The sequence below is a fragment of the Lactuca serriola genome, chromosome 5, assembly GCF_051521515.1.
Source record: "Lactuca serriola cultivar US96UC23 chromosome 5, Lser_US96UC23_V15, whole genome shotgun sequence".
In the NCBI taxonomy this organism is placed as follows: domain Eukaryota; kingdom Viridiplantae; phylum Streptophyta; class Magnoliopsida; order Asterales; family Asteraceae; genus Lactuca; species Lactuca serriola.
In genome coordinates this window covers 1,175,482-1,201,976 of record NC_136412.1, presented here as the reverse complement: position 1 = coordinate 1,201,976, position 26,495 = coordinate 1,175,482, and the positions used below count along the sequence as shown (strand labels likewise).

Below are 26,495 nucleotides of genomic sequence, written 5' to 3'. Positions count from 1 at the left end.
AGGCAACACAAACAGATAATAAGATATGAATTGTCTCAAATTTTATTTATAAATACCAAATAATTTTCTTTGGAAGATGACATAAGGAAGAAAAGGCAACACAAAAACATAATGCATGTTAAGATATACATGAAAAACTACCTAATGCTCAAGGGTCCATTAATCACCCACAAAAAGGAAGTACTAAAGCTTATTCTAAGGGTGAAGATGTGTGAACAACATAAAAGAAAGAGTTTTATGGGAAGTTGCAAGCTTTATACACAAAATGTTAAAAAACATCAAAATTGGGACATCTCTAGACGAGAAGAAATATAACAACGAAATCAAAAGTATTTACCTTGGATCAACATGTGTTTCATGTGATGGTGTTGGCTCATCTATGTCCCACTTCGATTGTGAGGTTTCTCTTCATCGATTGTCGAAGTATGTAGAAATTAGGACAAATAGGGTTTATAATATTTATTATACACACACTTGACATTGGTAAATAATAATCAATGTGGCAACAACCAGTTATGTGACACTGAGTTACCGAAAGAACATAAAAAACCAATCAGTTGATTGACATCAAAATAACATTATAAACATAATGATAAAATTATTTAAAAAAAAACACAGGATCAAAATCAAAGATTTTCATAAATTTAATGAATTTATTCCATTTTACAAATATAAAATTGGTGTATGCGACTTCCACTTTGATATTTTAGTTAGCCTGTGAATTATGGTATGGATTTGTTTTGTTGAATCAAAATTTTGATTGCATCAAAAGCGCCATCATTAATCATCAGCGATTCATCGTCACCGTCTTTGTCCTTATTTTATTTTTTTTCTTCTCGGCCTTTTTTATTTTTATCTGTTTCCGGCTACCATCATTGGGTTTGCCGGATCCATAACCCTACAGTTGTCCTTTACAATTTAGAGGGTAAATCTTTGTTGCCGGTATCTAACGGGAAAACTAATTATAATTTTGCTGTGAGAAGTTGAAATATAACGCAATTGATTGATCAACAAGATCCAAATCTTGATCGGGTCGATTTAGAGGTATTTTCGAAGCAAGCATCGGAGAATGATTCGTATTTTAGTGTATGTGCAAGTTAGGGCGTGAAAGAATATGTCTGGAGGCGATCACAGTGATCACGCTATCCTGTTGCGGTCGAATTCGTCGTCTTCAGACAAAGATTTGGAAGGGCAGGTGTCATCAGGAAGAAGTACAAAAAGCATCAAAGATCTATGGAATAGACTGGATCGAGCGTTTTCCGGTCGACGTCTTAGTATCAAGCGGCGGTCACCTAGGGCACGACGATCAGTGAGAGATCATATTTCCCCGAGAAGAGGCGGGGAAAATGGAGGTGGTGGTGGTGATGATGAGATTCTTGGAGACGGTGCTCCTCCTGAATGGGCATTACTGCTTATTGGATGTCTGCTTGGGCTTGCGACCGGTCTCTGTGTGGCTGGCTTTAATCGTGGGGTAATTTCCAACTATTTAGTTTTTAACTAGTTATGAAATTGTGTTAGATAGATATGATAAATGTTGAAGTGTTGATAGGCAGCTAACTCTAAGCTAGGAATAAAAAATATATTGGTTGATAGGTACATGTAATACATGGATGGGCTTGGGCTGGGACTCCAAATGAAGGTGCTGCTTGGCTGCGGTTACAGAGGCTGGCGGACACGTGGCATAGGATACTTCTGATACCAGTGACGGGAGGAGTGATTGTTGGGATGCTGCATGGTTTACTTGAGATACTGGAGCAGATAAAAAAGCAGTCAAGTCCTGGAATAAACGGTTTGAATTTCCTATCTGGATTCTTTCCAATAGTGAAGGCTATCCAAGCGGCTGTAACCTTAGGGACGGGGTGTTCTTTGGGGCCTGAAGGCCCAAGTGTAGATATTGGAAAATCATGTGCCAATGGATGCTCTCTAATGATGGAAAGCAACAAGGAGCGCAGGATAGCTCTTGTTGCAGCCGGTGCGGCTGCTGGCATAGCTGCAGGTTTCAATGCAGCGGTTGCTGGTTCTTTCTTTGCCATCGAGACTGTTTTAAGACCTCTTCGCGCTGAAAACTCTCCTCCATTCACAACTGCAATGATCATCCTCGCCTCTGTTATCTCTTCCACTGTTTCAAATGCTGTGCTTGGAGAGAAGCAGGCCTTCACGGTGCCCACGTATGATTTGAAATCTGCTGCAGAGCTGCCTCTGTACTTGATTCTAGGCATGCTATGTGGGGTGGTTAGTGTACTGTTTACCCGTTTGGTGTCTTGGTTCAACAAGGCATTTGAATATATCCAAGAAAGGTTTGGGCTCCCGGCTATTGTGTCTCCGGCTTTAGGTGGTTTAGGAGCAGGGATAATAGCACTCAAGTATCCAGGAGTCCTTTACTGGGGATTCACCAATGTTGATGAAATTTTACATACCGGGAAGATTGCTTCAGCCCCTGGAATATGGCTGCTAGCACAGTTGGCTGCAGCAAAAGTTGTGGCCACAGCTCTATGCAAAGGTTCAGGGCTTGTTGGTGGCTTGTATGCTCCAAGTTTGATGATAGGTGCAGCCGTGGGCGCCGTCTTCGGAGGCTCAGCAGGAGAATTGATCAATTCCGCCATTCCAGGGAACACTGCCATTGCCGAGCCACAGGCATATGCACTGGTTCGTTTTCTTTGCTTTCTTCTTTGTGCTTAACCTTAAAACTGATTGATTCTTGATAAATTCTCTAGGTTGGAATGGCTGCCACCTTGGCTTCAGTTTGTTCTGTGCCTTTGACTTCGGTTTTACTTCTCTTTGAGCTCACAAAGGATTATAGAATCTTGCTTCCGCTCATGGTAATGTCTTGATCAACTATTGCTTTACCTGAATCTCAACTGTTGTTATTAGTTGTTACTTGTTACTTGGTCACAGTCATGCCTTTCTTCTTGTTTTACAGACATCATAAGTTCCTTCTAGATGCCCTGCCCACACCATATCTGTTAGGTTATCCTACATCTTTTTGTACTTTGTCAAACAAATAATACATCTCTCTCTAGTCTCTTCTTCAGTTTTGTCATTTGTGTGTTGCCTAAGTATGCATTGGCTAGGTGTGGTTTGCTTGATAAATAAATACATCACTTTGGTTTGGGTTACTTAAGTGGGTTATCAGTAATGTTTATGCTTTTTGGTTTTGGATAACCACTAGCCGAATATGTATATAGGTTGTAAATGAGAGAGAGAGAGGTCATAATCCTTTGTGTATTATGAAAATAATTGGTTTGTTACATCTTTAAGCATCAATTACAGTATATTAGTAGTGTATAATAATATAAATGATAAATATATTTTTTTTTGTTGATGTTAGTATCCGAGTTATGGGTAGGTGGGTTGATTTTTATAATTTGAGTTCAGGGGGCTGTTGGGTTAGCAATATGGGTACCATCTGTGGCAAACCAGTCCAAGGAGGGTGAAAGAGGAGGAGGTTATGCCATGCTTTCACCAGTTGATAAATTTGAAAATTGGAGACAGACCGGTGACTCGGATGATTTGGAACTTTGCATCATGGGGCCTGATGAGAACCATGAAGCAATCGATGAAGATATCATTCTTGAGGATTTGAAGGTTGGTTCTTAGTTATTTTATATTTATTTTCTTCAAGTGAGCTCACTGAGTGGGTGGGGGTGTGAATCAGGTTTCACAGGCTATGTCGAGCAACTACCTGAAAGTCCAGTTATCCTCGACTATTAAAGAGGCTGTACAATGCATGGACAATGGGCAACAGAGTTGTGTGCTGGTTGTAGACAACAACAACCACCCTGAAGAAGAGCATTTAGAAGGGATTTTGACCTACGGTGACATCAAACGTGGCCTCATGAGGAACTATGATGAAGCTTCCGAGGGTGGCTCGTCAACTCCAGATGTATGTGTAATTAGAAAAAAAAAATAATAATAATAATAATATAATAATCATAATAATAATATGATTATGATTATGATTTTGCAGTTCAGCGAGTGTGCTGTTTCTGGTGTGTGTACAAGAGGGATAAGCTATCGTGGGAGAAAACGTGGACTGGTAACGTGTTATCCTGATACAGATTTGGCAATGGCTAAAAAGCTAATGGAGGCCAAAGAAATAAAGCAACTGCCTGTGGTGCAGCAGCGTGCCTTTGCTTCTTTTGATCTTCAACAACACAGAAAGCCCCGGATTGTTGCTATTCTTTATTACCATTCTGTCTGGAACTGTCTCAGGTCCAAATCTATACTCTCTCCTTTTTTACTTCTAAATTCTATCCTCTTTTAGGGACAGCCTGGATGGCTGCAAAATTCTCTACTTTTCCAGAAAACTGAAAATTTTGAAAATGGGTTTGGGTTTTCATATTTTCCATTTTCCAAAATTACAAACTACTTGGAATTTTTTTTCAAATGTTGTATTATTTCAAATAACAAAATTCATAGAACAAATGCTCGCCCAAACATGTTTTCTACTTTTCTAAAATAGAAAATGTAAACAACCAAACATGTTTTGGAAATTTTCTATTGAAAACTGTGAAAACTCCACTCCATTTTCTGAAAACTGAAAACAGTTTTCCACAACCAAATGCACCCATAGTCTCTATAACATTTGATTTTATTTGGTGCACTCTAAGTTAAGTGTCTAATATGATAGTTGATATTGTTAGCGATCTGCGATTGACCTCCCACGTGGGTGGGTTGACTTAGGATGCGGTTTACCTTTATTTATTTATTTATTAATTTATGATTGTTGAAGCAGAGAGGAGATAAATCGCAGGGGGCATGAGTATCTGCCAAGGTCAGAAGAAGACCATATTCATATTCAAGACAAGACTTCCAATGGCCATTAACTGTCTGCCTGCTAACACTGGATGAGCTTTTAAGTTGATACATCAAAAAAAAAAAAAAAAAAAAAAAAAAAAAAAGAGTTTTCATCATAATGGCACACTTTTCAGTTTTGAAGGTGGAGATGAGATTTCATATATCACAAATACGTAGGATTAATCAAGATGTTATATTATACATGTAATATACCAATATGATGATTTTTAACCCTAGTTGTAGTAGAGGTCTATTGGGGAAATTTGGAGAATAAAGTCTATTTTCTACTATTCTATTTGTTAAAGGTGTTTGTTTTAATTTGTCCCTTGATGGATACCATCATTCAACAGTCTTTTCAAAGAGTAATATAACACTACAAAGTACAATTGCCGGGAGGGACTAAAAGAAGCAACTATAGAGCATCTGTGTTGGTATCAAGTATCATCCAGAAACATAAATCGAGCAACCATAAATCGGATATTTGCAAGAAAATCATTTGTGCAATTTTTTCTAGTTTTACCCTTTTTGTAACTTTTTCCTGGTTTTACCTTATATTTTATCTTACAACTTCCTAAATTTATATATTTTATTTATTTATTTATTTCTTTTACAGATTTCTCCATTTCTTTAAAGCTGAAAAGAGTGATAATAGGCATGTTGCCACATAAGATTTTTTGAGGCCACATCATATTTTTTAACCCAAACCCACATAGGACTGAAGGAATGATACATCCAAAGTTGTAAAAAATGTAGATAGTTGTAATATGTTACTTTTAATAGGTTTTTATTTTAGAAAAAAAAAAATTAAAAAAAGAAAAGAAAAAAAGAATCAACCAATCAAAACCCACCATCCAACACTCTCTCTCATCTCTTCTTCCATCACACCCACAGCGACTCTTGGTAATGAGCCCCTTACGTCATGTTTTTTTTATTATTTTTTTGTAAATTCAATAAAGGAAATTGAAGAAAAATATTGACAGAAAGAAAAGGAGGGAAAATAAAATTTTCCTTATTCCATGATCTGGAATTTGAAGGAAATGAAAGGAAATTTTTAAGTTTTTGTGTTCCCGAGTTATTTTCCCTCCTAACTCGGGAATAATATGTTGGTGAATTGTTTCACTAAGTATATTTAAGTGTAATGAATTGACTTGTTGACTAAAATTAATATTGATGAATATTAAATAAGTAAGGAAGGTGTGGAGTACACACTTGTTTAAGTTTATTCAAGATTTTAAGTCACGGCTAAATTGATTTCAGAATTGGTTTGAAATCGGAAAAAAAAAACAATTTCGGAATAAGTAAGTGTTGGACTGAAATTGATTTCAGAATGAAGTCGGTCTCGAACCAATACTGAGTTCGTAATTCGAATGAGATGTGAATGCGATCAGATGCGATGAGATTTCAGAATACTGGATGCGAATGCACTTTCGTAACGATAGTATGATTTCAGAATACTGGATGCGAATGCACTTTCACAACGATAGTATGTTACTGTTCAAATTGAGATCGATCGCAACTAGTTGTAATACAATACTTTGGAACTATCGCATTGGGTTGAATCGCATCGGATAACAAGTTAATGTTCAATTGCGACCGTTCACAACGTGTTGCAACGATGTACTTCGGAACGATTATTACAATCACATTGAAACGATCTTAGATGGATCGCATCGGTATGACCCACATAGGATCGCATCGAAACAACTCATCTCGAAATGATCACAACGAAATTGTTTTTGCAGCCATGAATTGCAACAAGCTTGCATAGGAACGAGTGCAATCCGACGCTTTACCCATCGGTTCATTGTTTTGTCCAATAGTTAAAATGATTGTTTTTGTGTCAGACTCGAATTTTAATGTCAATTTTTTGGGACACACGTCAGTTATGCTATTATCCATTGGTTAAATGCCTGTTTTATATAGTTTTGAATGTTGGAAACTGTTTTGCAACCGTTTTTGGCAAAGAAGCATATAAAAAGCAAGTTTTGGTCAAACCTAGAAAAATTGATGGTACATTTCGTTGAATCACTCAACGGACAAAACAAAACTTCTCGTTCTCTTTCTTGTTCTCAAACTTCTGAGTATTATCTAATTGGGGATGTGGGAGTACCACCCAAATACTTCGATTTGAAAGTGTCAATCACGATCTCAGAATTTCCAAGTGCTTTAATGTTACGCCACAAAAATTATAAGGTAAAATTTTCATTTTTCATTCAACCAGAAACACCAGTTATCCTTTTTTCCAATCATTCAAAAGTATTTCAGAATAAAAACAGTTATCAGAGTACAATCCCAAAATTATATAGTTGCGAAAACATCGGAGGATGCGTTGCGATGAAGCTAAGCCTTTCCCTTTCGAACCAGTAATACCTGAAACCATAACCATAAAACTGTAAGCACAAAGCTTAATGAGTTCCCTAAAATACCACATACCATACATATCATTAGGCCTAGCCTGCATACTAGGACCAAACCATAATAATGAGCCTAACCCTTCCAAATCAATGGGCCCAGCCCAACATACACATGTAAGAGTCACAGAGACAACTATCATCCTACATAACATACATTGGGCCTAGCCCGTCATATAATGGGCGTAGCCTAACATATCATGCAAGAGCCACAAAGACAACTATCATAACAAATCCTAATGGGTCGAAATTGGTGTATTCGACCCACGGGTACAGTGAGGAAACTCATCTCAATCCGAGATAACCAAAACACACGTGCTGCTGCTACCGAAATCCTCACACTGAACACAACCAAAATATCCTTAATCAATAATTAAGGTTATTTCCCAAAATCCAAGGTTCAAACCATATTCTATCCTTCCAATGGTTAAAAACCCATTTACCCCTCTCATAACTGATCCAACAACCAATGACCCAAACTCCAAAAAGATCCAGGGCCTAAAAGGCTCAAAAGGAGATTCCAGGCGTACGCCCCGCCTACTGCCTTCTGCTGCATAAAGTACACCTCGTCATAGCCTAATAATGGGGAATCCATGCATTACGTTGAGTGTATGCATACGTACGCCCAATGTACTCATTAGAGGGCCAATACTCATATTAAGAACTTAATGCTTAAGACCAAAATGTCTAAACTCAGATCTAACCTCTAGATAAGCTCTTAATCCATAAAGTTGCCAACTTTACTCCTTTGCATGTCTTAATAGGACCCGAAACCCGTTTTTATCCATCTAAACCCATAATATGAACACCAACTCTAGCATGATTCATCAAAACCCATCAATATGACATTTATATGCACCAACAACCTCAGGAATGATAAGATATAATATTCTAAGCTCCTGGAGTAGCTAATACTCGCAAGGATGACTCAAGGGACCATAATAAATCCAAAACAAGCCCTAGACTAGATCTAACACCTAGAGTCATCAAGTTATAAGCTTTATACCTCCTGGAAGTTGATGAAGATGATTAGAGCTTGGATTCACAAGCTTCAAGCCAAACAATGCTTCTAACAAGATCTCCTTCTTCTCCAAGGCACACCAAAAATCACACCAAGGCTTGAAATTTACACAAGAGGGCTAAGGTTTCGAACTTAGGGTTAAATGGGATGGAGGTTGAAGATAAGAGGGTTTGAGAATGAGTTAATGACTTTAAATAGGGTCTAAGACCCTAAATTAAGGTTTCAACCTGACTTGAGTACGCCCAACGTACTTAATGGCACACCCCGATCTTCCCTGCCTGGTACGCCCAACGTACCCGACTTAGCCCAAAATCCTCCTAACTTCCGAAGGCCATAACTTCTTCGTTACAACTCCGATTCCGATGATCCTTATATCCACGAAAAGGTAATGAGAAGATCTACAATTTTATCAACTCTCCTTTGCCTTAAAACCTTGCGAAATTAAATCCTAAATCCATGAAAGTCCCAAACCATCACTTTACTATTATACTCTTGGGTTCCAAAGCACAAACTGAACTCTCGGTACCCACAACTGACATTATCCACAACCAAAAGGGTCTAAATATCTCTTTCCCCAAGGCCTAAAGCATTATGATAATTGATATTCGGGTCACGACCCCAAATTATGAAAAGATTCGAAACAGAGTGTTACATTTAATCCCAAATCACCAACAGAAATAGAAGCATATTTCTAACAAAAATCAAAGTATTCTTGTCATCATGGCTAGTGGCGATTTTGTGAAGGATATGACAAGCAAGTTTGATAAACTAAACAAGTTTGAAGGGCAAGATTTTCGTAGATGGCTAAAGAAGATGCATTTTCTCCTTACTACTCTAAAAGTGGTGTATGTTCTTAGTACACACATGCCAAAATTTGCTGAAGACGAAACTTTAGAGGCAACAAAAAGAAGATTAAAGTGACACAATGATGACTACATTTGTCGTGGTCATATTCTCAATGGTATGTCTGATTCTCTGTTTGATATCTATCAAAATGTTGAAACTGCAAAAGAATTGTGGGGTTCTCTTAAATCCAAGTACATGACTGAAGATGCTTCAAGTAAGAAGTTTCTTGTCAGTAATGTAACATTTGTTATTCAGGTATTCATTTTAACCCTTGGTTTGTACTTTATTTGCAAGATTAGCCTCTATCTTTCTCTCTCTCACACACAGATGAATGCAACTCGATTAGGGTTTCTCTCAGTGTGTTAAGGTGATAATGGAGGCGGAAATGAAGGCTTAAGGTCCTTTAAATAGGGTACAAACCCTGAAAATTAGGGTTTTCACACTCAACTCCCACTCGTCGAGTTGGGGTCCTCCAACTCGTCCAATAGACTCTAAGAATCACGCGACCATCTCAACTCCTACACAACGATTTGGGACCAACCAACTCGTCAAGTAGGTCCTATAATGTGAATAAAATTCTCAAGTTGCATATCCAAGAAATTTGGGTGTTACAATTTTTATCAAGCCCTCATTTTGAGTTCAGGCACACCCAAGAGTATGCCCGAATCCCTCAAACCAAGGCTCTGATACCAACTTGTAACATCCCTAAATTTCATGGTAAAAATTTCATTTTTAATATAAATAAAAGACTATTGTAACTTTGTTCACACATTGAAAAGCATTTCAAATAAAACATTTCTCAGAGTTCATTCCCAGAAATCACATATTGCGGAAAACACGGGTGTATGCGTTGCGATCGTCCCGAACTTCTTTATTTGAAAACTAGAGGTACCTGAAACCAAAACTAAAAAAACATAAACACGGAGCTTAGTGAGTTCCCCAAATACCACATACCATACATATCAACTGATCCATACATGCGATACATAACCGTGAGCCATACATATCATACATATATCATAATCAATAAAGGTGCTATGTGTCGCACATAGTCTTTCCATTATGCCACGGGCCGCCTCGTGGTCTTTCTTGCCAAGCCGGGGGCCACCCCTGGGTCTTACAGACAAGTGCCAAGAGCCACCTCCTGGTCTTCCACGCAAGCATCACAAAGACACCTAGCATACATACTACTCTACTTAGCTAATTAACATACAGTGTGCCGGGAGCCACCTCCTGGTCTTTCGTACATAATACCTAGGGCTAACCCACATACATGAGTGGTAAAAGATAGTAAGAATCGATGAGACAAGCAACGACCTAAGCGATGGCCCCGTCATCTAGCAGAATATAGATGACAACCACATACTATTGTAGACAGTCCAGTGGAACACTAGCAGACTCGCAACCTATAGGTGTTGTGAGTGATGTGTTCACCCGGTGTACTCTAAAAACCCATTGACACGTATTGTGGGTGGAATACCTAAAATAATAATGTCAATAAATGAGATAAACCCTGGCAGCTATGGACTTAGTGCCTGTTAGATGAACCTTGGCAACTAGGGACTTAGTGCTTGTTATATAAACCCTGACAACGATGGACTTTGTGACTATTGCTTAGGACAATCCTTAGGAATAAATAATGAGGAATCGATGATTCTTAGGGAAGATACTTAAAAATAAAGAAGATAATGGGTATGGGTAATTGAGTTTATTGTTTGATGATTAAACATAATAACTTTATTATTGTGGGTTGAAAACTCTATGTACTCACCAGGTTTGCCAACCTGACCCACTCAGTTTATTTGTATCACAGGTGTCGATACGAAGCTACATTACACTGAGAGATTAAAGGAGATGTAAATCACTAGTGTAAAAGAATGTAAGGTCTGTTTATGCTTATGTTTTTGTATTGACGATGACATCCGAATGTTTTAATATAAACAAATACATTTCTTCAGAAATGCTTTAATAAAACCTTTATCATGTTTTTTGGGAACAAAATTCCGCAACATTGTTCTTTAAAAAGGATACTCTGATTTTTAAACAAAGCATAAACAAATCGGTCTTTTCTGGCCGTGAAAATAAGGATGTCATAGGCTAACCCCCAAGTCTTCCTACAATACATAAACCAAATGGGCCAACATTGGTGCCTTCGACCCATACAAACAGTAAAGAGACTCACCTCGAATGTTGAAGCTCCCTGCAAGAAACCCTTAGCCGCTACCCTGACAACTCCTCGAGCTATCAATACCAAAATATCACCTAATTAGCAATTGGGTCCCAAACCATGATCCATAATCCATACTTGGGGGTAAATTGACCATTTCACCTCTAGCCCAACAAGGTTCATAACTATGTCCCAAGCCCAAAACCGACAAGGCCCAAAACTGTAAAATCCATAAAAGCCCAATAATGGCCCAATTTCCAAATTGGTCCCAACTCCTCAAATGGGCCTTCCCTTTAAGCCCAAACACATTCTTAGCCCAAAAATATATGATTTTTGATGGTCCACCAAGGCCTAAAGTAAAGAAGCCCAAAGAATAGCCCAAACCGAAGCCCACATGTGCAAAGCCCTCTCTGACTGAGTACGCAGGGCGTACTCAACTGTATGCAGCGCGTACCGGGTTCGTGACATGTATGTTGCGCGTACCAGTTTGTATGCCCATTGTACTATTCTATTAAGCCCTTTTTGCTATTAAGCACTTAATGCTTCAAACAAATGGTCCATATCACATATGTGATCCCTACTTAACGTGTAAGCCCATAAAGTCACTAACTTGGTGACTTTTCATGCCCCAAATAAGCCCAAACTCAAAAAATGACATTCTACTTCCATGAAAATGGCCTTATCTTATTATGCATGAACACATCAAGACCTTCAAGATGGCAAATTTCGATCTTAGGGACTCAAATATCACAAAGGGTGGCAACCCTAAGCCTAGGAAATGTATTTGATCCATAAAGCTTCATCCTTGGGACCAAAAGGTCCAAAAATCCAACACAAGAGATCTACGAAAATAACCACCAAGTTTAAGAATTTATATCTCAAATGAGAGTCAAGAGCTGATGAGGTTCTGGATTTAAAAGCTTTATCTTCTTCAATGAATCTTCAAGAGTGAACACCTTCTTCAAAAGCACCAAAAACTATTCTAATAGCCTTCTAAGCTCCAAAAATAGACAAGGAGGGATTAGGGTTTCGTGAAAGTTGTCTAAGGGTGAGAGGGTGGCTGATCTTTAAGGACATAATGTTCTTTATATAGTGCTTAACCCTAAAAATTAGGGTTTGGGGATCCTGAACGTACGTTGGGCGTACGTCCTGTACACTGGCGTACGTTTCTCACACCCGCGTTTCACTTATCCAGTACTACGTTGGGCGCACTCACTTGTATGCCACCTTTGCATGCATGGGTTGAAATGCAAGCTTTTCCATCTAGGGACCAATTCTGTCAATAACTTCAAAGTGCCATAACTTCCTCATCCGAGGTTCATTTCCAACGAACCTTATATCCACGAAAAGGTGGCGAAAAGCCTTACGCTCCTAGTAACTCTCCTAATCCTTAAAACCTTCACAGATTATACTCAAAATCCATAGAAGACCGATATATCAAATTACAGTCATACCCTTGGCTTCCGAAGACACAAACGAATACTTGGATCACTTATGCCATGTCAAATGATAATTAAGCCGCAACCCCGAGCAACGAAACACTTTCAAAACCGGGTGTTACAGTATTTAAGTACTTGAAAGGGACCATGAATTATGGTTTAACTTATAGTTGATATCCTTCTATTTTGGAAGGGTATTCTGATGACAGTTGGATTAACAACTTATATGACCACTCCTCTATAAGTGATTGGGTGTTTCTTCTTGGAGGAGGAGCCATTTCTTGGGCATCCAAAAAACATACATGTATTACCAACTCAACCATGGAATATGAGTTTGTAGCTTTATCGGCTGCTTGTAAAGAAGTTGAGTGGTTAAGGAATTTGATTTACGAAATTCCATTATGGCCCAAACTGATATCTACCAATTTTTTCAGATATGATAGTGCTTCAATCTTGGCTAAGGCTTATATTCAAGTTTATAATTAGGAGTATAGACATTTAGGTGTTAGAGATAGCATGATTCGTGAGCTCATCATGACTGGTGTGATATATGTTGAGTTTGTGAGAACTCAGTTAAATTTGACCGATCATCTAACCAAAGGGTTAACAAGAGATCTTGTGCACAAGACGGATGTATGGATGGGTTTAAAGTCCATTGAAAATATTTTATATTGAGATACCTAATTCCCATCTAATGTAATATTAGATGCTGAATTCAACGTGGAAAGCTTAATTTAAAGATTGGAACACAATATTGCCATCATCAGGATGATGTGTTTAGTACTACAAGTAAGAAGGTTGGAATTTTATTTCTTAATAGTTCTTTGAAAAATTGCATTTGCGGTGCAAGAACAAAAGAACTACCTATATAAGCATGTATTTTAGCTACTTCAAAAAAGTTGGGACTTGACTTTGATATGCTTATTGAAGGATGGGACACAAGCTAGTAAAATATAGTGTCAAGTTAGAAATTATGAGAATGCAAACTTTTGTGTATATTATCTTCATGTATTCATTTGGATAGAAAGGGTTCAATCCTTAGTGACACCCTGATATTCGAATATTTGGAATGAGTAATATACTAATGTGAAATTCAATCGTCACGATATTTCATTTATGCATCAGTTTGTTGTTGTTATGTTTTGTTTTTAAGTTAATCAATATTACACTTAAATCGGGGAGGTTTGTTGGTGAATTGTTTCACTAAGTATATTTAAGTGTAATGGACTGACTTGTTGACCAAAATTGATTTTGATGAATATTAAACAAGTAAGGAAGGTGTGGAGTACACACTTGTTTAAGTTTATTTAAGATTTTAAGTAAGGGCTAAATTGATTTCAGAATTGGTTTGAAATCAGAACAAAACAATTTCGGAATAAGTAAGTACTGGACCGAAATTGATTTCATAATGAAGTTGGTCTCAGACCAATATTGAGTTCGTAATTCGAATGAGATGTGAATGCGATCAGATGCGAATGAGATTTCAGAATACTGGATGCAAATGCATTTTCGCAACGATAGTATAATTTTAGAATACTGGATGCGAATGCACTTTCGCAACGATAGTATGTTACTGTTCAATTGCGATCGATCTCAACTAGTTGTAATACAATACTTTGGAACTATTGTATTGGGTTAAATCACATCGGATAGCAAGTTACTGTTCAATTGCGATCGTTCGCAACTCGTTGCAACGATGTGCTTCGGAACAATTATTACAATCGCATTGAGACGATCTTTAGATGGATCACATCGGTACGACCCACATAGGATTACATCGAAACAACTCATATCGGAACGATCACAACGAAATTGTTTTCGCAACCATGAATCGCAACGAGCTTGCATAGGAAAGAGTGCAATCTGATGCTTTACCTATCAGTTCATTGTTTTGTCCAATGGTTAAAATGAATGTTTTTGTGTCAGGCTCGACTTTTAATGTCAGTTTTTTGGGACACATGTCAGTTATGCTATTACCATTAGTTAAATGTCCGTTTTATATAGTTTTGAACTTTAAACCGTTTGTAACCGTTTTTGGCAAAGAAACATATAAAAATCAAGTTTTGGTCAAACTTAGAAAAATAGATGGCACATTTCGTTGAAGCACCAACAGACAAAAGAGAACTTCTCATTCTTTTTCTTGTTCTCAAACTTCTAAGTATTATCCAATTGAGGATTTAGGAGTATCACCAAAATACTTCAATTTTTAAAAACTTCTAACAAGATAAAAAATGATACTCCACAATTTTTAGAGTAAATTACACGAATGATCCCAATGGTTTAGGGTGATTTGCACATCTGGTCTCTAAACTTATTTTTTTAACTCGGAAGGTCCATATTATTTGTTTTTGTTACGTGCATGGTCCTTGTTTTTATCTAAAAGACTATTTTGCCATTGATTTTTTAACTTATTCATATAAACACACCCTAACCTCACCCTTTCACCTTACATTACCTACACCACCATTTTTCCATATTTAAATAATAGTATTTTTAGGTAAGCCAGAAACCAATCGCGTAACAAAAACAAACAGTATAGACAAACGCGTTACAAAAATAAACAATAAACACCTTCCGAATTAAAAGAATAAATTAGCAACGAAACCTACAAATTATCTCAAACGATTAACAACATTTGTCTAATTTACTCAAATTTTTACAATCGAGTCCGGACGACATTTTTATCTATATAATAATCATTATCATACAACTGTTTTTTTTCTTGGAAAGAAGAACGCCCCAAAAATTGGTCCATTATCTATCTACTACGATTGTGTTGTGTATATTTCTACTCTCCTCTACTATCGTTCGCGTTATCGGTGCAAAGAGACTACTAATCGCTTCACAAACCTGATTGAATCGAAATTGGATCGATTGGTATTAGAAATGGCGATGAGGGAGTTGGTCACGGGTGGGGCCGCGTGTGCGGTGCCTGGTTCTTCTTCTTCATCAAACCCTCTTGGTGCTCTCGCCAACGCCCTTATCGGCTCTTCCTCTCAAAAGGTACTTCCATCATCTCATAATTCTTTAACTTCTTGTAGTTAGTTTGCTGATCCCAGTCTGGAACTCCTTAAGAACGCCAAGTACAAATCAAGAAATTGTATATTTTCCGTCGATCAAGTTAGAATATCTATGGGAGATGGATATTTGGAGTCCATCTTCTTCAGAAATAAACCTACGGAGTCCAACATGACTGTTAGTAACCATAAAGATCACTGCTAAAGCATATTTGACTTGTATTTGGTGATTTCTGTACTTAGCTAAACCCTTATCATGAAACTCAAATGTTTTGCCCCCAATCTTAACAAGGATTCACCAAGAAAACCCCATAGAAAGACAAGAACTTATCTGTTATTCGATTAAAATGAAGCTTTTGTTTCTACTATATTCTTGGATGACTAAGAAGTTATCCAAGTTTGAGATTGAAATAGCAAATTCATTTTCTAAAATTATAAACCCTTCAATCTGTATTGGGATCAGTGAGATAGTTGAAGTGGTGCGTGCTACTGCTTTGTGCAAATCTTTGGCAATCACCAAACTTATCACAATTGCTTTTCATGGATAATGTGTAAGGTCATAAGAAACGATAGAAAGGAAAGGGTGATGAGTTTGGTGGTTGTCATTGATTCATCTTAAATCTGAATATATCATTGTTATCATCAAAGAACTCTACTAAATACATGAAGTGAAAGCCAGTATGCATTTCTAGCAGACCTGATAGTCTTAATATCCTATTCTTGTTTATAACCTTACAATGATTTGCACAAACCCTTTATTGAAGTTAGATATTTTCAGTTATTTCCTTTAGGTTGGTTGTTCTTGGTGGCTTTCTTCTACTTGCTCTTCTCCTTCTTGTACCATCCAAAATGATATGCTATGCTTTGTCAATTCCTTGTTGCAGTATGGTGTGATCACCAATTCTTTTAGGTGAAGTAAAGATGCTTGAGAATTGAAATGGATTCCATTGAGATAGTTTGATTAACAATATTGGTGTGAGATGATGCACTAGTACAATCTGAGCTCATAACTTTAATGATTTTTAGGAAGTCGCATTGACATACTGTGTGTGTGTGTGTTAGAAATTGGTATTAAATAACCAGAATGTCGTTCTGCAAGCAGGAAAGGTTGCAGGAGATTCCTACATCAACACTGAATACGTCTGGGTCTGGCAGCGGTATCTACTCAGGAGGGGGAGAGCCCTTGTCAGCTCTTCCTGGATCGGAGTTGGAACATCCTCTGCAGCATGAGGGCTCAGGGTTCATTAATGGTTTCCATGCTGCAAATGACCAGACCCAGAGGCTTGGTGAAATTTGGGATGGAATACAAAATCCTCATTTCCCTGGAATACAAGGTCAAACCAACTTCCCTCTACACCAACTTCAACCAGAATTAAATGGTAAAGTTGTCATATCTTTCTCATTCATCAAGTAGCTATACTATACATACTCTAATGATAATACATTATACAGGTCCACCTCAAAGAGTATTGTCAAGCTTTTTGCATTCATTTGTTAATAGCAGTCATGGTGGAGTTCCTTTTGGTCCCACTCAACTGCCGGTGTTGGGTTTGTCTGAAGGGGACAAACGCTGCATACGTGACCGCAGCAGCATAATGGCTCGGCATATCTTTGCTGACAAGACTGAGGATTTCATCAATGGCCAGGTTTGTTTCTCGCATATTTAACTGAAGTTAGTACTTCTTTTGCCGTGATAACCATAAGAAATGTGAGTAAAAGTTGATTACTTCAATCGAGCAAAATTTGCATATGGATATGTCTACAAGAGCTCTAACATAGGAAAGTAACTAGTTCTTCAAGATCATCATCTGTTAATAACATAGTATAGTCTGCTGGACTTTGATGATAGCCATAACCTTTTATAGATTTTTCCAGATCGTTCAAATCATGCATGCTCTTGTAAATTCTTTAAGGACGTCTTTTATCTTGGCCACCAAGCTTTTCAAATCCTGGTGGTGGACACATAAACATCTCCTCTTCCTGATTGCCCTTGAGAATAAGTAATTGGTGCAAAAAGGCCACCAAAGTTAACTAACTGCAAGGGACAATAGAACAGAAATAAGGTTAGATCTTGGTAAACCCTTTAGGCTTAGCCACGTGTGAGTCTCACTTTGTATCTTTCTAGACTTCCGTTGGTCTTTGCATTTCATTTACCCATTTGCATCCGTGTCCCTTTCTTCCTTAAAGCACTCACATTGATCCATTATTGCTACTTGTCATTTTGGATCCCCTGGTGCCTCTGAAATTTTCTTGGAGATTTTCGATGTAATTGTTTAATGAAATTTTCTTTGAGAGAGACATAAATGGATCATTAATGCAAGAGCAAGTTCGTTTTCTGATTGCAATTGGAATATCAAGATAAAAGTTTCAGTAAATTCAAGAGGAATAGGGAAAGGAACATTATAAGGATGCCTGAAGTGGTGTTACCAGGTTCATTGGATTGCCTTGGTGCCAAGGGAATAATTAGCTGGCTGCCCCTCCCTCTTTAGTTAAGTGGTACAACCAAACCAAAGACCTTTTGAGGCAAATGTGAAAAAAAATAGTATGAGCACTGGGAACTGCAATTTTAAGACTGTCAGGTGGAGTAATATTATAGTCCAGAAACTGAGTTATTAACAAGATGCTGGCAATTTTAAGCAGCCAAGTAACCACTTTTTCTAGAAAAAATATTATGGATCTTTGATCGCTATATGAGTTAGATGTAACAGCCTGGAAGCTTGATACGGTCTTGAGTCTTGACCAATAAAAAGACACGTTCCATGTTATGATTCAGGCAGGCAGGGAGGGAACAACCTTATTAGATAAGCAAAAGTAGGATACTTGTTTCTTAAATCTTAATACTTAATAAGAATAGAACCAATTGCAGGTCCCAAATGAATTAGATTATTAAAAAATGGCCTGTTCTGTCGAAGGTTTATCTTGTGTCAGGTATTTGTTTTCTTCATCATAAATGTCCTTCCTTGTAGTCTTTATAATTAGAATCAAGTTTTGGTACATGAAGAAATGAATAGATTAAGGGATAAAAGTATTTGATAAATTTATTAAACTTGTACCTACCGCAATTTGCTCATTGATAAGGGATGAAGTTGTTGGATATTCTGCTCAAGGTCAAGGGAGAAAGAAGTTGATGAAGATTTTACATATAAACAAGAGAATTAAATTAGGAATTAGTAAAGTTAGCTGAAAATCAAATATTCTTCTTTCCAACAACAACAACCAATTCTATTATTGTAATAAGCTAAGGCCTCGTTTGGTTGCTTGGTGTTCTTGTCATTTTCTGTAATGTGAAAGGTTGCTTGGTAATTAAGTATCCAAATCAAAATATATTAAAGATGAAATTACAAATGAACCTCGAGCACTTGTTATATAAACAAACTATGAAAATTAAGTTAACAAATAGTTTAGTTTGAGGAGGCTTCAGTAATATCTTGATTTGTAGCCCTTAAACAATCAAGCACATCCACATGGCTGGTGCGAAACTGAAACTGAAGACATTGATTGATCTGTTAGTTTCATTTTGGTAGGAAGTAGCTACAGGCTACAGCTACTCTATTGACCTAACTAAGATACAATCTTGATACATTAATACTTGTTCAGGTGAATGCTCTGTTATCTTCTTTAGAGATCGATAATCATGGGGGGTTGGTTAGGGAGCACATGCCTGGTAGATATGCAGAGCTGGATCAGTATTGGGGGGAGTCGCAAGTCATGGGGCCCAGGCCCCATGCAGATGGCTGGGCTGATGAATTTTCCCAACAACACGGTGGGGACCCGAATGCTTGGGCTTTATCCTTTGAACGACAACATGGTGCTGGGGGTTGGGCTTCTGAATTCCAGCATGTCAGTGAGCTCTTTCACTTCAATAAATAATTAAAATAATAGTTGAATGTTGACTTACTATTAATTATTTTGTTATTGATTTTAGGAGCAAACGCAGATGACGTCTGTGGACCGAATGGCAGGTGCAAACATTCCATCTTTGGCTGCTATGGAGCAGACCCGAATGCTAGCACACACTTTAGCTCAGAACACCAATCCAAAGTTTCAGGTTACTTTACTTACTTTGAATTAAAATGTCTTTTTTTTTTTCAGGATATTATTTATTTGGTTTGGCAAATAATATGCAGAACTCCAAGTTCCTTCAGTTTGTTTCAAAGATGAGTCGTGGGGAATTGACTATTGAGGATAACCAGGTCAGGCCTGCAACTGGGGACTGGGCAAATGAATATCAACAGCAATATAATGCAGGCCCTTCCTCTACCTCTTGGGCAGATCAGTATGCACGTGAAGAGGCAAGTAAAACTTTTCTCCTCTTAATCTTATCAACAGGTATCCGATAATCAATGTGTATGAATGTGTTTAGGTTTCTAGGGCTCCTGATAGGTGGGCAGATGAATTTGCTAATGAACGTGTGCATCATGGCCCGGTAGATGAGCAGTGGGTCAATGAATTTTCAAAGTTGGAAGTCAACGACTGGGCAGATGAATTTGGTCGCCAGGTTGGTGAAGGCATTCTGGGAGATGATTCTGCTGATAATTGGGCATCTGCATATGACGAGTAACTTTTCTATCCTCTTTTCTCCACATAAAACAATCTGCTGTTCTAATAATCATTTCAAGAAAATCTGCTTCCCTTGTAGTTATTAGCTTTACTACGCTCATGTTAGGCACCCCGCCCGCACCTCATATATAAGTAACCTTAGAATTCCTCCTCATATCCAGAACCCTTAATATTCACCCTAAGGCATACTTTTTTTTTTTTTTTTGCAATAACCACTAAATAGATGTCTAAAGTCTGATTGGGCCAGACATTGGATAGATAAACGTGTTAGTTACTGCTACACATCCAATTATAGAAAAGGGTAGTATGGGAAAATAAATAACATCTTATTAGTGGAGGGGCATTTTAGGCATTTTCTTTAGAATGCTTATAAAGGAGTAGTAGATGGAAGGAGTGTCAGTGTAGGTTATCTTTTGTCAAGTTCTAGTTCTGGTCTTAGAACCTCTGGGAGAATCTCTAGCAAATCATTAGGGGTTTAGCTTTGTTGATTTGAATGTTTAATCAATTCTTCGAGTAAGTTTTGTTATTTGTTCCTTCCTGAGTATTTGATATCTTCTTCTAAGTTGTAAGTGAGTTGGTAGCAGTTAGCTTTCTTGTTCATTAAGTTGTCATTTTAATCACCTAGATAGACTATAACAAAGTTCGATTGCCTCTTATTGGAAAAAAGATAATCGGAGGAGATGAAAAAAGAAGAAGAGGGACAAGACAACCAAACCGCTTTAAGTTTTCAAAATTCATTAATGCTTGCTGATTTTGACTTTTGAGTTAAGTTAGTGATGGTGAACTAGTGGGCTACCGCACCTATGTATGGGGCAATAGATAAGAGAAGCGAAAAGTAGTCTACACCTATGAAAATGAAATGAAGCTTAATGGTTTTTAAATAAGTTTATTGTAAACATTCTAATCCATACAACATACCTGGACTAACACTAACTGCCGCCTTGCATTTATTGCTGCCCAACACCCCCTTTCCTTTCGGTGTAGAAGTAGAACTAACTTGTATTCCTTCCCCAACCCGTTACTTAAGCTATCAGTTTCCTATTAATTCCTAGCCACATAGCCTGAAAGAGTGGGATGTTTTAGTTGTTGCATAAAAATAAGATACAAATTCAAGGAGAAGAGGTCTAGAAAAAGTACAAGAGAAAATATAAACAGCCTGATGATACGAGTAAAAGTGGATAAGAAAATAAAATTCATCATCATCATCATCATCATCATCTGGTGGTTGAAGTTGAATAATTTATGTTTTCCAAAATGTATTTGAAGTCCTTGAGAGTTGAGTTAGTCATAGAAGCATTGGAAGAAGAATTATTGGTGTTGGTTGAATGTTGAATGGATTGTTGTTTTAGGTACTTAAACGAACAAGCTGTTATGAAGCAGAAATCTGAGAGTTCAAGGGGGGTGTATGTATTTTCTGATTTAAATCCTTATGTTGGGCATCCTGATCCTTTGAGGGAAGGCCAGGAGCTGTTCCGTAAAGGTCTGTTAAGTGAAGCAGTTCTTGCTTTAGAGGCCGAAGTTTTGAAGAATCCTGAGAATGCTGAAGGTTGGAGGTTGCTTGGTGTAGCACATGCTGAGAATGATGACGATCAACAGGTAGGTTAGATTTGGTTGCTTTTTGCATAATTGTGTTTGTGTTGATATATAAATAAATATCAATGTTATGTTATGCCAGGCAATTGCATCAATGATGCGTGCACATGAAGCTGACCCCACCAATCTGGAGGTTCTTCTTGCACTAGGAGTCAGCCATACAAATGGTATGTATATCTACACACACACACACACACACTAACCAACCAGTAGCTGGACTTGTTTGATTTATTTATTATTTTGTTTAATTTATTTAATGTCCTCAGAATTGGAACAACAAGCTGCATTGAAATATTTGTATAGTTGGCTGCGCCAGCATCCAGAGTATGGGAAAATCGCCCCTCCTCAACTCTCCGATTCACTCTACTATGCTGATGTGAGTTTGTGAAAATCTTTTTTTTTTTTTTTTTTTCTCTTTTGTATGACATGACATGACAATATGACATGACATGGCATGATAGGTTGCTCGGACTTTCAACGAGGCAGCTCAAATGTCACCTGAGGATGCAGATGTACACATAGTACTCGGTGTCTTGTATAACCTTTCAAGAGAATATGACAAAGCCATTGAATCCTTCCAGACAGCTTTAAAGCTCAAGCCAAGAGATTACTCATTATGGAACAAACTTGGGGCAACACAAGCAAACAGTGTTCAGAGTGCTGATGCAATATACGCATACCAAATGGTAATAACCTCCCTCTAGGCTCTTGGCTCTTGCACCGTTATTATACAAAAATGTGATATGCTGCTACTGCTTTTCTTGTGTTAGGCATTGGATTTGAAGCCGAATTATGTTCGCGCATGGGCAAACATGGGTATTAGTTATGCAAACCAGGGCATGTATGAGGACTCTATTCGCTACTATGTGCGTGCACTAGCAATGAATCCAAAGGCAGATAATGCCTGGCAGTACTTGAGAATTTCTCTAAGGTGAGTCAAACATTTATTTATTGGAGTATAATAAATTATAACCAACCAAACCAACCTCTCTTCTTTTTGCTTTGCAGCTGTGCTTCCAGGAATGATATGATGGAAGCTTGCGACTCCCGGAATCTTGATGTTCTTCAAAAGGAATTTCCGTTATAAGTTACACTCAACTTTTTTATTTGCAATCGTTTTCTCATGCTTTATATAATATACTACTATATTGCCTGTAATCTTTTACACTCTCTTCTCATATCAACCTATAAACAAGGTAAGCCAATTGATTCTTGTACGCAACAATAAAACTAGAAAACCGTTAAATATCATTTACTAATCACTACTCTACTCTTGCTTCAATTGCTTGCTTGCTTGCTTGTCTTTATCAAATCCCTTGAAGATTGCACTCAACTTTTTACATTTCATCAAATCAAATCCAATCCAATCCCAATGAAGAATTGCAACGACCCTCTTCTCTTCTTTTTGGTAAACTAAACTAGATGTGTCTTTTGCCACATTACTAGTTAAATTATTACTTAAAATCAAAGATCGTAAAATCTGTAATAACCTGGTTATCTATATTTGGTTTGAATACACGATTATTTGGAGAACAATTCCATAAATACTTTTGCACCCACTCAACTGATTGATGGTACCTTTAGACCACTCTTTGTAGGGTTTTTCGGACTGTAGGCTTTGCACATTTAGTCATTCATTTATGTTTTATGCTCAATTAGTCCTTAACGTTAGGAAATACGGGCTAATTACACCCTTATGAACCCGGTAAATGGAACAATTGGTTGTATATCTTACGTGACATTACATTAAATAAGATATTTACCTTACCTTATCCATGTAAGAAATCGAAGTCAAAATAATCACATTTATTCACACACGCCACTATTCTTCGTTTTTCATTTTTCTCATCTATCGGTGACCAAGAACGAAAAAACTATGGTTCTACACGTTTTCCTTTGATCGAACAGTGATTAGGCAATCAACTGACAATGTCTACCACGAGGCCAAATCCTGATGAATTCTATTTTATAGTGGAGCTCAACTTCAAAGGTGTTTTTCTTCGAGATCATTTCTCATATAATCATGGTATCAAATTCACATTCAAAAGATCATGATTTTTTTTGGAATAACATACTTTGAGTGTATCACCTTTCTCGAACGACTCATGCAAGAAAGTATAAACAAGCTATACTACTGTGAGCCAGGTAAGCCCTTATTATCTCGGAACTGCTATTAGTAATGAAATTTTGCTAGTTTCAATTTTGATGCTTTTGGAGCCGATGGTTTTATTTCCCTATATGTAGACCATGATGGTCAACAAAGTATAAACAAGATATACATGAGTGCCTAAATGTGCAAAGTGGTCAAACTTCGTCGTGCTACAGTGTTAAAAACCCCTTTTTGTATGTTTAAACTTTTAATATTATGGCACCCACATTCTTTGGTTGTAGGCTTTGGAGTGGAAATCGTTGATTCAACTATAATAAGTAGGGATGGTCATAGGGCCCAAAACCCCTTTCTTTTATTTTTGTAAAACATGATTTTTTTTTTTGTAAAAAAGAAAAAACCCTTGACAAATTTTATTAAAAAAAATAAGGGAATTACAAAAAAAAAAAAAGAAAGAGGGCAAACACCCAAGAAAAAAAAACGAACCTAAGCTAAGGGACATGCCCTAAAGCAAAGACAAAACAAACAAAAAACTAACTAAATAAAGACCAAAACATCATTCCTGATCAAAAGGAGAGACGAAACAAATAAAAAAACTGACTAAACAAAGACTAAAACGTCATCCCTGATAAAAATGATGTTATAATCACATACACATACATGTGTGGGAGTGTGCGAACATATATGTGTGGACGTGTGTGTGCGTATGCATGTGAATATATATGAAATTGTGAATATTAATTCGAATTTACATGCAGATTCAATGTCGACATCAACAATCATTTAGTTACATATAATCCAGATTCACAAGTATAAGTAAAGATTCACATGTATAAGTTAATAGACTTGTATTAAAAAGAAAATTTCACTAGTTCAAATTCATATAAGAATGTCAACAAACTAAATGTTTTGAAAAAAAAATTGTTGTTTCTATGTCGATGATATGGATTAGACCGGATGGTATGGAAGGGAAGCTTCCTTCATTTTTTGTGGGCCATACCCCCCTTTCCATCACTTTTCTTTCCCTTACCTAAAACCTAAAGAATGGGTGGGAAACCCTTCCCTCACTTTTTTTTATTAAATAAAATTATTTTTTTTATGATTTATAATTTTTAAATTAATATTAAACATAAATTTAATTAAAAATAAAAAGCAATTCATTAATTAAAATAAAAAATACATTAAACCTAATATTTAAATAAGTAGAAAAATAAAAATAAAAACGCAAAAAAAAAAAATTATCAAACAACCCACAACATAGAAAACATAATTAATATCCTAATTTTATTTAAACCAAAATATGTCACTCAGAATCATCGTTTTCGTCATCGCCCTCATCATCCTCGTCATCGCCTTGATCGTCTTCATCATTCTCCTCAGCGTCACTCTCGTCGTCGGAATCTTCACTCTCGACATCAGAATCATCGTCCGATTCGTCAAACAAATCATCGTGAGAAAACTCTAACGGGGGCTGAATATGAGCCCTATACATGTGCTCCACCAAATCAGCACGAAGGGCGTGATGAATGTCGCGATTGTGTACTTCTTTTCTATTCACCCTATACTATTGTGTACCAACGGCTACTCCTTCGACATTTGGCAAACCTTCATTTTCTTTGTATCGACATATCACTTTTTCTTCGTCTTCAAGAATTATATTATGAAATATGATACATACATACATTACGTGCTGTAGCTTTTTCACCTCATATGACCTTGCCCCGACCATTAGTACTTGCCAACGTCTCTTAAGTACACCAAATGCTCGCTCCACATCCTTCCTAGCTGACTCTTGCGCCTCTTTAAACTTTTTCCTTTTCAGGTGTAACACCCATAAAATTCGAGCCAATTTAAAACTTTTTGAATCATTTAAAACCATTCAATTTTTACTATTAGTTTTCAAAAGAGTTTATACATAAGAGTTACCAGAAATCATAATCATCAATCGAGGAAGTGTACGGTCACGCATTCGCCTTGGTCATCTGCTGAACCTGAAACAATAAACTGAAACTGTAAGCCCGAAAGCTTAGTGAGTTACCCCCAAAATACCAAACTCATAACCATAATCATATCATATCAACAAAACAGAACAACCATGCATCTCGAGTCTACAGTGTGACTAGTCCGCCCGCACCGGGCCTTCAGTCCACCTAGTCCACTCTCTGAGTCTACAGTATGACGGGACCACCCGCACCGGGCCTTCAGTCTATCTGGCCCACTCTCCGAGCCTCGACACGTCTGGACCGCCCTCTCGGGGCCTTCAGCCTATCTGGACCGCTCGTCGGTCCTTCGGCCTAACTAGGTGCCCTCCTGGGCCTGCAATCTATCTGGTCCGCCCTGGGTATGTTGGCCTACAACACGAAGCAGGACCCACCTCAACCCAACCCCCAAACAAACAACCATGTGCACATATAACAATTAATCACATAACAGTCCATAGACGAACAAACCGATCTAGTAGATCATATACCATAGCAACATCCTAACCAGGATACTGACCTAACCGGTCACTAACATAGCATCATCCTATATACCAG

The 26,495-nt window shown here is 37.4% G+C and overlaps 2 protein-coding genes across 2 annotated transcripts; both read left to right on the top strand.

Moving 5' to 3' along the window:
- The first annotated feature begins 707 nt into the window (after positions 1-707).
- CLC-F (chloride channel F) lies at positions 708-5,087 on the top strand. The gene is made up of 7 exons (XM_078999592.1): positions 708-1,471; positions 1,594-2,646; positions 2,715-2,819; positions 3,376-3,585; positions 3,656-3,883; positions 3,968-4,212; positions 4,736-5,087. Exons 1-7 carry the CDS (start codon positions 1,115-1,117, stop codon positions 4,824-4,826), a joined length of 2,289 nt encoding a protein of 762 aa, XP_078855718.1. The 5' UTR covers positions 708-1,114; the 3' UTR covers positions 4,827-5,087.
- Positions 5,088-15,399: 10,312 nt separating this feature from the next.
- PEX5 (peroxin 5) lies at positions 15,400-23,133 on the top strand. Its single transcript, XM_078999590.1, has 13 exons — positions 15,400-15,684; positions 16,801-17,077; positions 17,151-17,344; positions 19,296-19,538; positions 19,624-19,746; positions 19,826-19,990; positions 20,062-20,255; positions 21,608-21,854; positions 21,934-22,018; positions 22,118-22,227; positions 22,313-22,537; positions 22,622-22,782; positions 22,860-23,133. The coding sequence occupies exons 1-13, from the start codon at positions 15,568-15,570 to the stop codon at positions 22,936-22,938; spliced, it is 2,220 nt and encodes a 739-aa protein (XP_078855716.1). The 5' UTR covers positions 15,400-15,567; the 3' UTR covers positions 22,939-23,133.
- Positions 23,134-26,495: the final 3,362 nt, after the last annotated feature.

Coding starts and splice junctions, on each gene's coding strand:
- PEX5 (XM_078999590.1), top strand. CDS start 15,568: ATGGCGATGAGGGAGTTGGTCACGGGTGGGGCCGCGTGTGCGGTGCCT. Junction 21,855..21,933: donor AGAATGATGACGATCAACAG/GTAGGTTAGATT, acceptor ATGTTATGCCAG/GCAATTGCATCAATGATGCG. Junction 22,538..22,621: donor CAATATACGCATACCAAATG/GTAATAACCTCC, acceptor TTCTTGTGTTAG/GCATTGGATTTGAAGCCGAA.
- CLC-F (XM_078999592.1), top strand. CDS start 1,115: ATGTCTGGAGGCGATCACAGTGATCACGCTATCCTGTTGCGGTCGAAT. Junction 2,647..2,714: donor AGCCACAGGCATATGCACTG/GTTCGTTTTCTT, acceptor TAAATTCTCTAG/GTTGGAATGGCTGCCACCTT. Junction 4,213..4,735: donor TCTGTCTGGAACTGTCTCAG/GTCCAAATCTAT, acceptor TTGTTGAAGCAG/AGAGGAGATAAATCGCAGGG.